Source organism: Diabrotica virgifera, chromosome 3 (assembly GCF_917563875.1).
Source record: "Diabrotica virgifera virgifera chromosome 3, PGI_DIABVI_V3a".
NCBI lineage: Eukaryota > Metazoa > Arthropoda > Insecta > Coleoptera > Chrysomelidae > Diabrotica > Diabrotica virgifera.
In genome coordinates, this window is record NC_065445.1 from 213,075,993 (window position 1) to 213,094,172 (window position 18,180).

Consider the following 18,180-nt stretch of genomic DNA (forward strand, 5'->3'; position numbering starts at 1 on the left):
ACCTTAAAATATATACCTTTTATAAAGGATTTACTAATTTTTTAAAAAAGAATGTTACGTAACGCGCTGTTCGAACCCCCCTCCCCCCCATGTAACGCGCCGTAACGTTTTACAAGACCCCCCTCCCCCCAAACTGCGTTACGTAATACTTGAACGCTCCCTAACTTATGATCTATTTACAATAAAATCCTGGTCCGATTCTAATTTACTCTCTTTTAACGTAGATAAAACAGTAGCATTATCTTATCCTATAAAGGAGCTTTTCAACCCTTACCTCTTCATAACAGCCAGATCAGTATCGTTGATTCTGTAAAGTTTCTTTGTATTTTTTTAGATAGCAACCTTAAATGCCCCCTTCATATCAATGTGTTCAGCAAGAAACTATCCTTAGCTTGCTTTGCAATAAGATCTGTTTCGAAGGAAATTAATTTAGCCTCTTCCAAAATAACTTATGTTTCTTTGCTCGAGTCCCATCTTCGATATGGTTTTCCTTTTTGGGTTTCTTATACATCTGCCCAATCCTATGTTATTTATAAATTACAAAAAGAGCCATAAGATATCTTTTTGGCCTCAGAAGAACAACACATTGCAGAAGCAACTTCAAAGGTCACAGGATTCTAACAGTACCTTCTTTATATATTTTAGAAACTGCTTGCTTAATTCGTAAACATCTACATGTCTTTCCAGCAAGACCTAGACATGACTATTCCACCAGAAATTCTACCTTTGACATCTATTTACCGATCATCTCTCCCCGAGACTGTAATTTTTCCTTGCCGTTGGTGGGAGGGCTGAGTAACTGGTCTTGGTCCCTTATTTTGTGAGGGGAGCACGACCAGCGAAACCAAACACAGTCTCCGCGTCCAGTGCCTGTGCACCGGGTGACCGCCGGACACCGCCACTGGACGCGAAAAGGCGCAGCAACTGAGGCGAACAGTTGCTGCGCCTTCGCCTTCAGCATATACAGATACCCTTCCCTGCTCCTACGGCCACTCGAAACCCAAACATGTCGCCCTCCCCCAACAAACTCTTTCTCACCTTTTTGTGAGTCGACTTATCCGAGCGCGAGTGGCTGATTCCTGATCACATCCCTGCCCCACATCCACTATCCCTCCACTTACCTCACTACCCCAATCCAAAGTGTAAGGCAACGTGCCGATGGATGAATGGCCGCTGGGGCATATGCGGTCGCGAACGTTCCCCTGGGGGAACCAGGCGAAACCCCCTTGTATGCAGCCTTACTCCGGCATGCGGGGCTCTGCCGGAGTGGACCGACATTCCCTAGCTACTCGTGGGAACAACCATGGACAAGAAAGAATTAAAAGGAAAAAAAATACAGCGGGAATACACCGCTAAATCGAAGAAGAAGAAGGAAGGAAAACACTCTCCTTCAACCTCTCGGGAAGCTCCCCGAGAGGCAGGAAATTCGAGGACCGGTCCCTCAGACTCCATTGTGGGAATACACCACAAGGGTAAATCTGAGGTGGGGAAGGACCTCCAAAGGCCCTCGACCTCTAGACAGCCTCCACTCCCAAACATGGGAGAACCTGGAGGCAGGGATGACCCACTGAGACGTGGGCTGAGCGGAGCGGGCTGCAGATGGTACTTGAGGTACCTCAGTCAGGGAATTTCCCCTGAAACAGCAAGAAAGAAGGCCTTGGAGCACAAAAGCCAAGAGCCTGCTAGTCAAAAAAGAAAGCGGACTGAGACGGTCATCAGTCCTGCTCAGAAAGAGGTGAAAAGGAAGAAGGAGGAAGTGGGAGAACAGACCACTACCTCAGTAGGTATGAGCAGCTATGCAGCTGCTCTAAAATCGGAGAAGATTGCCATTCTCCCCAAAGGGTTCCCTGAGAACACCCTCAGCGTGGAACAGCAGACTTTGGTGGAGGAGGCAATAGTTCAAGAAATGTTCGCCGGATGGGAGCACAAGCTCCAGTTCGGCGGCATCCACTTCAAGCCGGGCTACTTGGTAGTTGACTGTGAAACACCACAGTCAGCGGAGTGGCTAAGGTTGAAGGTGCCACAAATTAGGAAGTGGGAGGGTGGAGAACTCACAACATGTAAGGGAGACGACATCCCTAGATCACATGTTGTGACAGTTTTCCTCCCCAGAAGCAAGGGGCTATCAGCTGAGAAATTACTTCAGCTGATAGAGGTACAAAATGAGGGCCTAGCAATAGGTAGGTGGAAGGTCCTGAGTGCTAAGGAAGAGGCGGCAGGGCAACTCTTGAGGGCAGCGATAGACGAGCTATCCTGCGCTGCCCTCAGGAAGAACGGATGCACCATTTTTTACCGGTTCGGGAAAATCCCCGTTCATGGTATAAAACGGGAAACAGAAAAGGAGACTCCGGGGAGCAGCGGTGGGTTAGTAACCACCGAGGTCGAGGAAGCGCCTCCGGTGCCCTCTGCATCGCGGGGTACTGATGTGCCCGGCGATGCCGAGAGCGTCGGAGACCACCACAGCACCGATCTATATCGGGACTCGGAGGACATGGAGACAGCCGAAGCAACTAACGTTGAAGAAGACAAGGACAAAACACTTGTCGGGGGGGAAGAAGGTGAGAAAGAAACCTCACCTCAAATAACCAAATAAGTAGGGGCAGGGAAAAGGGAAAAGGGAGGAGGAAAAAAAAAAATGGGAATTAGTATTGCTCAGATAAACGCCCATCACGCCAAGGGATCATCGGCGGTCATCCTAAGGACGTTTATCAGAAACCAATTGGGATTTGTACTGATTCAGGAACCATGGGTTCGTGACGGTCAGGTGAGAGGACTCACAAGCAGAGAAGCTAAGCTGATATACAAAGTAAGTAATGTTGACAAACCCAGAGCATGCATCTTGGTAAGTAACAGTATTAATCACTTTTGTGTTTCAGAATTTATGACGAGAGACCTTGTTCCGATTCGAGCAAACCTTGAGTTCGGAAAAGGGCGTCAAGAAGTTATGATAGTCTCATGCTACTTTGCAGGAGACGGGACTGCACCGCCTCCAGAACTGCAAAGACTAGTAGAGTACTGTGAGCAGAAGAAACTACCGCTTCTCCTAGGATGTGACGCTAATGGTCACAATACCGTATGGGGGAGCACAGACACCAATGAAAGAGGTGAGAAAATTTTAGAATTTATTCTTAGTAAGAATCTTGTCATACACAATATAGGGAATACCCCTACTTTTGTAACTAAAACAAGAAAAGAAGTGCTAGATATAACTGTAAGCACACCGAATCTATCAGATCGGGTGAGGGATTGGAGAGTATCGAACGAACCATCCCTCTCTGATCATAGAATAATTATGTTCAGGTTAGATTGTAGTCCTCCTGAGCCAAAACTCAGGAGAAACCCCAGGAAAACAAACTGGGATGAATACAACTCTAACCTGAGGAGAAATCTTGTAAGTCTTCGTACTAAAGGAAATGCCAGAAACCACCTGGCATTAGAAAATGATGTCATAGAACTTAACGAGGTAATACTCGACGCCTATGAATCAAGTTGTCCTCTTCAGAGGACCAGAAAATCAAAAGATGCAATATGGTGGAACGAACATCTGTCAAACCTAAGATCCGAGACGCGACAGCTCTTCAACAGAGCCAAACGTAACGGAGATTGGCAGAGTTACACCGAGAAACTCACATTATACAATAAAGAGATTAGAAAGGCTAAAAGAAATAGCTTCAGAAAATTCTGCGAAGAAATAGACACTACTCCCTCTGCAGCAAGGCTACACAAGGTCTTGGCAAAGGCAAGAGTAGATACAGTAATGGCACTACGGAAGCCAGACGGAAGCTTCACAGAAAGCGAGAAAGAACGAGCTTTGCTCTTGTTAGAAACTCACTTTCCTGGAGGAGCAATCACTTCAGGAAAAAAGAGTGAGCAAATCAGAAGACCTACCAGGGAAGACACTGCAATGGCAAAACACATCTGCAGTGAAGAACGGCTGAAATTGGCTATGAACACCTTTCAGCCGTTCAAAACACCTGGAACGGATGGAATATTTCCTGCCCTACTTCAACAGGGCCAAGAGGCAATCATTCCTCATATGGTCCGAATCAGTCGGAGCAGTCTTGAACTGGGATACATACCAGAAGCATGGAGAAGGGCCAAAGTCACCTTCATCCCAAAAGTAGGGAAACGGGATACTACGCACCCTAAATCCCTTAGACCGATCAGCCTCACATCGTTTATTCTCAAAACGATGGAAAAAGCTGTAGACAACTACATTAGAACAGAAATCTTGGAACAGGTGCCATTGCACCCCCGTCAACATGCGTATCAAGCGGGAAAATCCACGGAAACCGCCTTGACACAATTGACTGATGAAATCCAAGATGCTCTGAATAAGAAAGAGACCGTGGTATGTGCCTTTCTAGATATAGAAGGGGCTTTTGACAACACGCCACATGAAGCCGTCAAAAGAGCACTGCATGAGAGAGGAGTAGATGGAATGACCTCCACCTGGATGTCGCAACTGCTATCTACGAGAATCGCAGAAATGGAGACAGGACAAGACACTATCTTCATTAATGTGACCAGAGGCTGTCCGCAGGGGGGAGTTGCGTCCCCACTCATGTGGAGTCTCACTGTGGACAGCCTACTCTGTCAATTGACCAGGGAAGGCATACCATGTCAAGGATATTCCGACGACATGGTCATCCTTGCAAAAGGAAAGTACGAAAATATCCTCTGCGACATAGTTCAAAGAGGACTGAATATTGCAAACCAATGGTGTGACTCGTTGGGACTTAACATCAACCCCACTAAAACCACACTAGTAGCCTTTACAAGGAAAAAGAACCCGAATTTAAAAACCATAAAAATAGGGGAGGATATCGTCGAATGGAAAACAGAGGTCAAATATCTAGGGCTGATCCTAGATAGCAAGTTACTCTGGAATAAACACGAAGAGGAAGTAATACACAAAGCCACCAAGGCCCTCATGGTGTGTAAGAACATTGCAGGGAAAAACTGGGGATGTAACCCACGTATTCTGCAATGGATGTACACAGCAATAGTGAGACCACTAATCACTTATGGGGCAGTAGCTTGGGGCACAAGAGCTAATCTGAATACGACAAAGAAAAAGCTTTCGAAGATTCAGAGACTAGCCTGTGCATGTATCACTGGAGCAATGGGAACCTGCCCCACAGCTGCAATGGAGGTGATTTTAAACTTGACCCCACTGCACATTCAGTTAGAAAATGTAAGGAAGAAAACAATATACAGGATGATCAGAGAAGGAATCATCAGAGAAAAACCTCGATCACTTCAATTTGATCAAACTTGGGAAATGCCCCAAGATGATATGCCGAAGAAATTCAACTTTGTGAGAAAATTCATCACTAAGCTGAGCAATAAATCTGAATGGGACGAAGATACCATACATAACTTGAACCCAAATGCCATAAAGTGGTATACGGATGGCTCCAAACTGGAAGAGGGAACTGGAATAGGAGTCTTTGGACCGAGAGCCAAACACTCAGAAAGCTTGGGCACATACCCAAGCATCTTTCAAGCAGAAATCCGTGCCATCGAAAGATGTGTGGAATTTAACATTGGAAGAAACTATCGCAGACAAGAGATTGTAATCATGTCGGGTAGTCAAGCAGCCATCAAAGCACTGAGCTCACATATAATCAGTTCTAAGATGGTTTGGGAGTGCCTAGGAAAGCTAAATGAACTAGGCCAGAAGAACCTTGTCACCCTCCTATGGGTCCCAGGACACATAGGAATTGGAGGGAACGAAACAGCAGATCAGCTGGCGAAAAAAGGAGCCGAAACCCCATATCTGGGACCAGAACCATCATGTGGGATCAGCAGTAGCGCAATCTTAGGAGAACTAAGAGGAGAATTGGAGAGGGAAAAGTCCAAGTACTGGAATCAGTTGGAAGGATTGAGACAAGCCAAGACAATTCTGGGAAATTATAACCAGAATAGATCTCTTAGCTTTCTCAACCTCAGTAAAAAGAAGATCCGGATTTTGACGGGAATAATGACCGGGCATTGCCGGTTAAGAAGTCACATGAAGAAGCTAGGATTGGTAGATGAAGCAAAATGCAGATTCTGTGAGGAAGAGGACGAAACCTCAATACACATACTCTCAGAATGTCCTGCATTGCAGAACTCCAGGGCCAGATACCTAGGGGCACATGAAATAGAAGAGGAGAACCTGCCTGAATTGAAGCCCGACGATCCTAAGTCCCGACGATCCTAGCCCGACCCTAATCTTTCTTAGGAAAATAGGACTGGAAGAGCTGCTATAGGTCTGAGAAAACATCAGACTCATGGCAAGCAAGGGGGACACAATAGATCCTACGGGTCGCAGTGTACCTATCACCCCTATCTACATACATACATACATACATTTACCGATCATGTCCAGTGAGTTAGTAAAGAAATCTATATTATATTCTGCAAAAAAACTATACAACCATCTCCCTCTACAACTTAAATCTGCAACATCTTTCCCCAAGTTCCGTAAAATGACAAAAGCCTATTTATCTGAAAGACCATATTATTCAATAACAGAGTTTATTAACCAATAACTAAGAAATTACAGTATTCTTATGTATAAGTAGAATCTTAATATATATTTGAATGTCATATGCAGCAGCTTAACTTATTAAATTTCTTAAGGTAGATTATGCAATTTGAAATTTTTTTAAATTTTGCAATAGATTGTTACTGTTTTTTGTTTCACTTCATTATATTTTATTTATATTGACGATTTCTATAATTCTAGTAAATTGTATATGTTATTGTTTTTATTTATGATTCTTGTAACCTTTGTCTATAAAATTGTTAAAATTTTTCATGACAATAAAGCAAATTTCTATTCTATTCTATTTGTTAGAGAATAATATTTACCAATATGGTTTCCACATCCCTGCAATACCTTCTGGGTTTGTTATAGCTTTTCCACTATTATCTTTGGTGATCTGTGTCTGCAATTTGAATTCTCTCGCTAGATATTTGACTTTTGAGAAAAGTTCTCTAGATCTAGATTCTTGGTGGTCAGTATGTTCTAGTTGTAGTTGTGCGCAAATACAATTATTTTTGTCACTTTTGCATAAGTGGTTGATAGTTGTATTCACGGTTCTCTATTTCTTTTTGTATTGAATTTGATTTGTCGTTTCTAAGTTTTCGTCTTTCTTTTACAAGGTTGAGAGTGTTTTTAGTCATCCAATTTCATAAAGTAGTTTTTTCTATTTATTGTTTCTTTGGAGTTTGTGTTGTTGGTGGCTTCACTGATCCACTTATGTGTGCATTCCCACGTTTTTTCAGTCTCCGGTAGTCACTGGAAGAGCAGCCTTTACGAATGCGTCTCTTACATTTTCTGGTTATTTTGAAACCACTTTTTGTCTTTAATTTGTAATTGTCTTACTGCGTAGCTTAATGCGGAATTCTACTTGTAACATTTTGTGGTGGGACCCACAGTATTGCAGCTCTTCGCGCTGATTATTGAGTATATCCATCGTTTAGTGATAAGCACCACGACACTCATGTTTAAAGATTGAAATAAGGAACTGCCACGAAATAATATCTTGTGAATGCAAACACTTATATTCTATTCTTTTATCAAATCAAGCTAAAATTAATGGAGTAGCTATCCCAGCTAAAATTAAGATGGGACTGGTATTCACTGAGCTCTTCTACATTATTCTATGTGAGATAATAAAGTTACAATGTGAGGAGATGAGAGGAAATAGGAAATAGAATTTTCCACACCTAAGAGGTGTGGAAAATACATTATCTAGTATTCAAGAAACTCAGAAAATATACGTGTACACAAATCTTGAATCCCACTTACAGTGTGGAAGCTATCGGTTCCTACCGCACAGCAGATGAGACGTCCGGCTCGCAGCAGACCAGGAACAAAAGTTATAAGTTCCAATTGTTGATAACTCATGGATGATTGCACACTGGATATCCAAGCAGGCGTCCATCATCAGGAGACCATCAGCGTCAAGGGCGCCAATATTGCTTTTCTTAAGCAGTTGTGATGTCCCCTTTTAATGTGATTCGTACTACCCGAAATTAGATGTGATTGTAAGTACGATGGAGAAATAATTTTCATTTAATATTTATTTCATATTCATTAAAAACAACGGGACGAAGAAGTATAGGCCGACCCCAAAAAATGTGGAGCTACAATCTGAACATTGATACAAGTGGATGAAGTTTAAGCTAGAAGGAAGAAGAAGAAATATATTTTTAGTAGCTACACTTTAGTGATGTTGATTATAGTTACTTTCGAGTATTTGTTACAAATCGTTACTTTTGTATAAAGTAATCATTTACAGTATTCGTTACTTTGATAACTATGATTACTTTTGTATTTGAGTACCGGTAATCATATCCAGAATAGTATTTCTCAGTAGGTAGGTATTTTGTATAGGTATTCCGATATAACAACGACCTTCACCGATCTGTTTAAGGGATAAAAATGATTTGATTACTATGATTACTTTTGTATTTGAGTAACGGTAATCATATCGAGAATCGTATTTCTCAGTAGGTAGGTGTTTTGTGTTTTGTATAGGTATAGATATAGATCTAGATAAAAATATAGGGTTCTCGCATTCGATCTTTGTTAATGACATGCACTACATATTTTACCTCCATTATACCTCCCTCTGTTTCATCTTCTATCACCCTCACAGTGTGAGGCTTTGAGGCTAACACCCTTAAAACGCTTCATACAGATAACGATAATCGATAACACTCGTAAAATACCGGTCCCGTCCGTTACTCGCTGGGATACGATTGGTAGAAAGTACCTAATCAAGTGTACTGGTTGTAGATACAATAGTCGTTACTCGCTCTAATACGATTGGTACGAAGTAATCAGAGTAATCAAAGTAATCAAAGTAGATACAATAGTCGTTATTCGCTCTGATACGATTGGTACGAAGCACTGGCGAAGCGTCTATGTAACCACTGTTACCATTGGTAACAGTTAAAAATCTTGCTAATAAATATTTTATGATTACTGTGAAATAATTCCATTTTATTTATTTTTTTTTTTCAATAGAAATATGAGTGTTAACAGTAATTCACTAAAAAGCCAACTACATAGACGCACGAAAATATTGGCGAATTTATGCAACTCGGTTGCAGATTAATGTTACCACTTTTAAATGTGGATACAAAATGAAGGTCCATCGGCTATCGGTCTGACGGTCGGATACGGCTCGTGTCTGAAAATTTTGAAAGGCGAAGGCGTAAGCGCTCTGTGGATATTAGTAGGCTTGTCTCCACTTTTTAGAATGGTTACAATGGCCTTACCTATTACAGTGTGCGTGCAATTAAACATGGATGAGTGTTGTTGACGACATTTTTTTTTAAATTTTTGACACTATGATTATCCAACTTCAAAATAGGTTTTCTAATTTAAAGCAAAAAATTTTCAGATAGGGCCTTTCATCAATTTGTACAGCTATATGGACAAACATTTGACACAGTAAAGTTAAAAAACAGAATTGAGAGTTCTTTATAATGATCCAGATTATATTAAAAAAAAAATGTAAAAGAATTTTATCAATATTTAACGTCTTCAGAACTTGATAATGCATTTCAGGAGTCCTTTAAATTGGCAAACCTATTTTTAATAATTCCGGCTACAAGTGCATCCGTTGAAAGAAGTTTTTCAGCAATGAAACGGATAATAATAATATCATTGTTTATCTACACAGTCTTATCTGGTCTAGTTATACAATGATAATATCGTATGGCATTTTTGCCGGGGAGATCCTTTCGGATAGTTCCAGCGCCAATTACATCTTTAACCCTGTTTCAAATAACTAGTGTCGATGTACACTAGCCCAGGGGGACCGACGGCTTAACGTACTCTCCGAGGCACGGTGAGACGGCTCGTGTCATTATTGGAAATGAAAATGGTTTGTCTTTGGCAGGGATCGAACCCACGTCTACTGGCGTATGAGGCCAGCGTTTATGCCGTTACCCACGGCCGCTCATGAAACGGATTAAAACATGCCAAAGAAATACCCAATTGCAAGATCGAATGTCGTCATTTTCTTTAATTTTCATTGAGTAACGCTTTTTAAATGGATTAATGACAGAACCCTCTTTCTACGATTCTGTTATTAACATTTTTCCAGATAAATTAAACAAAAACTTATATTTGCGAGGTTCTTTTAAACAAGATTTTTTACATCTGAGTTTGGTAACACTTTAGAAAAACACACGCGTCGCCACTGGTACGAAGTAACGAAGTAATCAAAGTAATCGTTACTTTCGGTATTCGTAAGTAACGAGTACTTTGTAACGAATAGATACTTTTTCAACATCTCTACTACACTTATGAAGCATTTTAACTCTTTTCTTTAAATAATAATTGATTCATTCCTATTCCGATCGGAAAATCGGTCTTTAAAAATTCCGATTGGAACGAACTGTTTTTATTATCCCTTCTGGGCATAATCAAGTAAAGTGATGAAATATCCATCTCATATCACAAAATTTAACATAATTATAATACCAACAAACTTTCATATAAATAGATTCTCAAAATCTTCTCTTCTTTCGGACAAACCCTAAAAGTATAGTTATAAACTGTTCCATTACAGCTTCCTGAATTAATATCTAATAAAAATGTCTAATTGTATAATATTAAAAAATATTCAGCTACTGATAATCATATATCTATTTCATATTACATACTCAAAAGCATGTGGGATAGCTCTTAAAAACCATGTATATAATTTCAGACAGATGCAACATACTATTTCGAAGCCAAAACATTTATATTTGAATTCCGGATAACTTAGGCAAGTTATATTTAACATGTTTGCAGATATTCGTGATTGTATAAATTTGGATTTAATAAAAAGCTTCAAACTAGAGCAGCGCCTGTTTTCATAATCCCTATATTTTCATTGGGAGAAGGGAAGTATTGGAGCACCGGATGGAATTGGAAGTAGAGATTAGTATAAGTATAAAGTATAAAATATGTATAAATAATTTTAATTCAGGTTTGGTTGGTTCAATTGGTTTAATCATTAATTTTTTTCACTCTTATAAATAACGTAAAGAGTATTAGACCGGGCTCTATCGTCGCCCCCGCTAGCGAAGTGATTCCGATTCGATTTTTTTGCACAAACTTACTCAAAAAGAGGTCCTTATAACATATCCACAGGGTGCCGGGCTGTGGCGCACAGTGGTCCTTTCTGACGATCTATGGTTGCAAAAGTATTACACCACATTAGTCGGAGAGATAGAAGCGGATTTTGTGCGTGATAAGTAATATGGAAAAACTATACGGAAATATGTTGAATTAGTTGTGTACATGACTTTCTCCAACGGCCGGAAACCAGAGTGGGGGACGAGGGTAGTTATACGGGGTCAAAGACGCGGTTTTTATTATTTTTTTTTGTGACGCTCATGATCGAGATAGTGAACCAAAATTTGGGAATAAGTAGGTCATGACGTAACTAAGTAAAATCTCCAGGGATGGAACGCGGCGTGGCCGACAAAGGGATGGGGGTAGTGGTGAATATAAAAAATATAAAGGTTTTTTTTTGCGACTTTCGTGACTGAGATAATGCACCAAAATTTGGTAATAAGTAGACCATGACATAACTAAGTAAAATCCCCAGAGCCGGAAACCAGAGTGGGGGACGAGGGTAGTTATATGGGGTCAAAGTCGCGGTTTTTATTATTTTTTTTGTGACGCTCATGATCGAGAAAGTGCACCAAAATATGGTAATAAGTAAGTCATGACGTAAGTAAGTACAATCTCCAGGGGCGGAACGTTGCGTGCCGACAAAGGGGTGGGGACAGGGGTGAATATAAAAATTATAAGGGATTTTTGTGACGTTCGTGATCGAGATAGTGAAGCAAAATTTGGGAGTAAGTAGATCATGACGTAAGTAAGCAAAATCTCCAGGGTCGGAAACCAGAGTTGGGGATGAGGGTAGTTTTAAGGGGTCAAAGTCACAGTTTGTATTATTTTTTTTGTGACGCATCACAACATTTGACCGCCACGCAGCATTCCGCCCCTGGAGATTTTACTTAGTAATGTCATGATCTACTTATTCCCAAATTTTGGTGCACTATCTCCATCATGGGCGTCACAAAAAAAATAATAAAAACCGCGACATTGACCCCTTATAACTACCCTCGCCCCCACTCTGGTTTCCGGCTGTTGGAGAAAGTCATGTGCACAACTAATTCAATATATTCCCGTATAGTTTTTTCATATTACTTATTACGCACAAAATCCGCTCCCAGCTCTTAGACTAAATATAAGGGACTGAAAATTCGTATACAGGTAAAACATTGTTGTATTATGTAAAATACAAGAACCTACAAAAATTAAAAAAATATAGAAAGAGCACGTTCGAGCACACAAGAGTAACTTTTTCTGAGAGATAAATGAATAAAGTAACAATAAAAAAATAGTTTAGCAACAATCCCGAACAATCCCAAAAGTTCTACTCTATTAAAATCTTTACAAATCCTTATTTTAGTGCTAATCTATCATCATCTTTACAATCAAATATTTTTTTATCAACAAAATGTTTTATAATATTGTAAATATACCTGTTCGCTTACTTCCATTTCAAAAAATTATTAAAATAACAGTTTTAGGTACACTTAAATTCACTTTGAAAGGGCACGGGCGCTGGTAAATTGGTAAATTGCCTGAAACTACTGAGCGTAAGTTCGGTAAAGAAGTACAACTTTCGGTTTCAATTGTTCACTTCGAGGTGGGAGTTGAGTTCTAAGAACGATTTATTTTGTTTACCTAGTTATCTAGGTATTCAATGAGTGTCATTACAACCGATTATTTGAAGATGAATTTTATACCTTTTGCAATCATAGATTATGAAAAAGGACCACCGTGTGGCGTGGTCAGAAAATTGTTTAAACAATTTTTTAAACAAATTCACAAAAATAATTTTTTCATTTCCGACAATTTCTTTTAGATAATTTGGGTCATTGTGAGTAAAAAAGGTCTCTGGCCATTTTTCTCTAAACTTGACTGTTGTCGAGTTATACGCGATTAAAAATTTGAAAAATGCGAAAATGGCCATTTCCAAGGCTTCATAACTCGATTAAAAATTATTATTATGAAATTCAAAAAGTGACCAAATCAAGTTTTAAACACCTTCTTTCAGGTCCTGAAAAGATTTTTGTCATTATTTTATTACAAAGCTGCTTTTTTTAATTATTAACAATTAGCGCTATAGTCCAACTGTATCGTCGCCCCCGTTAGCTAAACTATTTCGATTAGATTTTTTTGCACAAACTTACTCGAAAAAGGTCCTTATAACACATCCACAGGGTTCCGGGTAGTGCCGTGGTCGAAAAATTGTTTTAAACATTTTTTTAAACAAATTCAAAAAAATAATTTTTTCATTGCGAACTATTTTTTTAAATAACTTGGATTATTCTGAGCAAAAAAGGTCTCTTGTGATTTTTCTCTAAAATTGATTGTGGTGGAGTTATATGGCTATTTTCGCATTTTTAAAATTTTAAATCGCGTATAACTCGACAACAGCCAATTTTAGAGAAAAATCACATGAAACCTTTTTTGCTCAGAATGTCCCAAATTATCTAAAAAACAATTGTTCCAAGTGAAAAAATTATTTTTGTGAATTTGTTTAAAAAAAAATTTTAAACAATTTTTCGACCACGGCACCGCCTGGCACCCTGTGGATTTGTTATAAGGACCTCTTTTTGAGTAAGTTTGTGCAAAAAAATCGAATCGGAATAATTTCGCTAGCGGGGGCGACGATACATCCTGGACTATTGACTATAGCGCTAATTGTTAACAGCTTGTTGTTAAAAATAACAGCTTTGTAATAAAATAATGACAAAAATCTATTCAGAACCTTGAAGAAGGGGTTTGAAACTTAATTTGGTCATTTTTTAAATTTCATTATAATAATTTTTAATCGAGTTATTAAGCCTTGAAAATGGCCATTTTCGCATTTTTCAAATTTTTAATCGCATATAACTCGACAACAATCAATTTTAGAAAAAAATGACAAAAGACCTTGTTTGCTCAGAATGACCCAAATTATCTAACAAAAATTGTTCGTAATGAAAAAATTATTTTTGTGAATTTGTCTAAAAAAATTGTTTAAACAATTTTTCGACCACGGCACCGCCCGGCACCCTGTGGATAGGTTATAAGAACCCTTTTTGAGTAAGTTTGTGCAAAAAAATCGAATCGGAATAATTTCACTAGCGCGGGCAACTATACAGCCCCGGTCTATATTGGCAGGATACTTCAACAATAAATATAAAAGGAATAACTACAATAATATATGACGATTTCAAACGCAATAATAACATCAAATTATTTTCCCCATCAACTGAAAATGAGCGCAAAAAGAGCGAGACCTAAGAATTTTAATGTAAAATAATATCAGAATAATTAGTGCGGTCACTAAAGGTTTTTACCTACAATTTCGTTAAACCTCCATCGATTTTTATGAAAATTGGTCACTATTTAGAAGATACCTCAAGAAACAAAGGGAACATGGTGCCAACTTGTGCTTTTTCCCTGGGGGTGGATGCCACCCCTTTTTGGGGTGAAAAATATTTTATTAAAAATATCTCCAGAAATCGATAAAGGGACCAAATTCTTAATAAAAGTTGGTATACAGTTTTTGAGTTAATAAAGATCAATGATTTTGATTTTTTGTGAAATAATGCATGTTTTCAAGCGGATTTTCATCAATAACCCAAAAATAGTAACTTTTTTTCAAAAAAGTTGTCATTACCAAAAATGAAGCGAATAAAAACTTAAATAAATTTCTTATTCAAGCTTAAATAACAGGAAAACGTTGCACTGAGAAATACCCATCAAAAATATATAGAAGAAGTCGATATCATCAAAATTCTGCAAGTTATGATGAAAATAAGACGACCCTTTCAAATTTTTTAGGAAAAAGTGAAACAATTTCAATTTATAGCAATCCCTATAAAAATTTCTTTATTTTAATATAAGTAATGACCTCAAAAATTTTGACCGGTATAGGATGCATATTTGTCGAAAAAAATGTACTTACCTAATTTAGAAAAATCAGAATTTTTAAATTTTTGTAAAGGACATCGCACACATCTTATGGAAAATATAATGTCACTCAAATTCAATAAAATTTATACGAATAGATACGTTTTAAATTAACGGTCAAATCTTATCATTGCGCCAACTCTACCATACTAATGTGTTCGTTCCACTCCTGTTTCCGTTTTGTCACCCATCCATTTATGTCTTCTACATTGCATGATCTTCTTATGTTTTCGTTTTTCTCCCTATCCAACAAACTTTTCCCTGATATTCGTCGGACTATTTTCATCTCTGTTGTTTTTGTGTCTTGTCTTAGGTGTTTGTTCTTTCAGGTTGTGTCATTAAGAGATCCCGCCGCTTTATTTGCTTTTAAGCTTTGTTTTAGTACTTCCTCTTCAACATCTCCGTAACTGGTTATATCTATTCCCAGATATCTAAACCTTGCTTCTTGCTTCCTGCTTTATTATTTTCCCATCAATTTCGATTTTACATCGTAGTGGGTATTTAGATGTTATCATACATTTGGTTTTTTCTGCTGATATTATCATATTGTATTTCTTGGCGGTTGTATTGAAGATGTGTATTAATCTTTGGAGATCATCTTCTGCCTCGGCGATTAATGCGTCGTCGTCTGCATAACACAATATTTGGATTCTGAACTAATTCCTAGAACTAAAGGTAATAATTACCCTAAAGAAATTAGACTACTTATTACGACAAAAAAAAGGAAATTCAGAAGGATCTGGTAGTTTCCTACCATCCATCCCATCTGTATTCACTAAAAAAAAAAAAAAAAAAAAAATGAATAAATTTTGGTTAGTGAAGTGAGAGAGTGAAATGAAAAATAGAATTGGTAGAGTGATTTTACACGCTAATATTTGCGTAAAAACTATTAGATTCTAAGGAATAGGTACTAGTGAGTACTATTAAAAAATTAAAAAATTTAAGAAACGACAGAAAGAAAGACATTATTTTATTCAGTCCATATCACCACAAACTTGGGAAGGATACTTTGAAGATTTACTAACAGAGACAAGAGAGCCCTTCAAACAGATACAATCCAACGGTATACAAGGCGTCAGGTTGATAAGATCACCAATCAGAGTAAATAAGAGAGAAGTCGAAAAATATGCAAACAGTTGAAGAATGGCAAATCACCTGGCCCAGGAAATATAGCTCCGGAACTCATCAAATATGGACCTAAGGTTCTAATTAAGCAGCTAAAACAACTTTTCCAGCAATGCTGGACAAAATACATGGAACGTTTTCGTAGCCTGACATTCCAAATTTTTAACCTGTTCCACAATTAAAATTTCCCCTGTTCCGGTGTTTCCATACATCAAATTTTGTCCGACTAGACACTGTTAAGCTATTAACAAATTTTCAGCTTGCTATTTTTTTTTGGTACGTGGGATCCATGATCCATGTCTATAATAGTGTTATGTTTTGTGGCAAATAGATTTTGTCTGATGCCATGATCTCACACACACACAGACAATATTAATAGTGTCTTCTTCTTCTTGATGTACCTATCCGTGACGAATCTTGTCGATCATCATGGCCATCTTTATTTTATCTGGAGCAGCACGAAAAAGCTGCGCAGATGTTGTGTTGAAACAGGTTCTGAGATTTTTTAACCATAACGTTCTTTTTCTTCCTGGACCTCGCTTTCCAAATATTTTTCCTTCCAGGAAGATGTGTAGGAGTGCATATCTGGATTAATTTCGCATAATGTGTCCGAAGTATTCTACCTTTCAGGATTGGATGGTGATGGTGGTCAGTACTTCTCGGTTCTTTTTCATACTTCTGAGCACCTTCTTATTAGTGACCCGGTCACGGTCAGTCCACGGTATTTAAGTATTCTCAGATATAGCCACATCTCGAATGCTTCCAATTATAAATTATTATAAACATTGATAATTTTACTATATTTCGCAGAGACAGAGGTACTCGTCGGGGGGGAGGAGTATGCATCTATTTAGCAAATGAAATTACTAATATTTTTTCAATAACTAATAAAACAATAGACTTGCCAGGTATAGAAATTATCCATTTACTTGTTACTAATAATTCTTTTACATTTAATATAGTTTGCATATACCGACCTCCGGATACAGTACTTACTGAGGACAATATGCTTATTGACAAACTTGAGGAATTATCATCCCTTGAAAATCTCATTGTCGTTGGAGATTTCAATTTTCCTGAGATTAGCTGGCCCATTATTTCCAAAACTGACACTATTAACTCCCAAAATTTGTTTAAAAACTTTGTCATGAACTCAAACTTAATACAACTAATAACTGAACCTACAAGGTTTAGACTAGTTTAGAGTTAATAATCATTCTTCAATTTTAGACTTATTTTTTACAAATGATGATCAATTAGTTTCTACACTTGATGTGTCCTCTCCTGTGGGTATTTCTGACCACTCACTTATTACTGCTCACATTCAATTTAATCTAACACCACTTTGCAAAAATAATCTCGTAACGTATGCCACTACTGATTTCTTTACTGTTAATTTTGTTTTGTCCCAGATAGACTGGCAATCTATTTTTCTTAATCACCCAGATCCATCGTCAATGTGGGACTCTTTTCTTCATACTGCTATTACAACAATTTCTGATAATACAACTGAACGACAAATATACAAAAATCGATTAAAACCTTGGATTAACCTCTCAGCTATCCGCTTAATTCGACATAAACGAAAGCTTTGGCGAACGTATAAACTTACTGGTTCCCTGCATGATTTTCTCGCTCACCGTAATTTTTCTAACAGAGTCAAACAATCGTTGCTAAAACTAAGAACAGAATATGAAGAATCTATCATTTCTAGTGGTAACAGTAAAAAAATTTATCGGTACATTCGCACATCTTTATCTTCTAAAGTCTCCATACCATTACTTCAAAAAGATGATGGGTCCATATGTTCTTCTAATAATGAATCTTCGGAATGTTTATCCTTATTTTTTTCTCAGGTTTTTACAGACGAACCAAATGACACCATTCCTCAAATAATGAGTCCACGTCTCCTTACAACTCTTGATAATATCTCTTTCACTCCAGATGTTATTAAACAACATTTGTCGAAACTACGCAATAATTCATCACCTGGATTAGATGGACTAACTTCC

General features: G+C 38.1%; 1 protein-coding gene across 1 annotated transcript; it reads left to right on the plus strand.

Annotated features, from left to right (window-relative positions):
• Positions 1 to 1,303: 1,303 nt before the first annotated feature.
• LOC126882683 (uncharacterized) lies at positions 1,304 to 2,593 on the plus strand. The gene has a single exon (XM_050647658.1). It carries the CDS (start codon positions 1,304 to 1,306, stop codon positions 2,591 to 2,593), a length of 1,290 nt encoding a protein of 429 aa, XP_050503615.1.
• The last annotated feature ends 15,587 nt before the right edge of the window (positions 2,594 to 18,180 follow it).

Coding starts and splice junctions, on each gene's coding strand:
- LOC126882683 (XM_050647658.1), top strand. CDS start 1,304: ATGGACAAGAAAGAATTAAAAGGAAAAAAAATACAGCGGGAATACACC.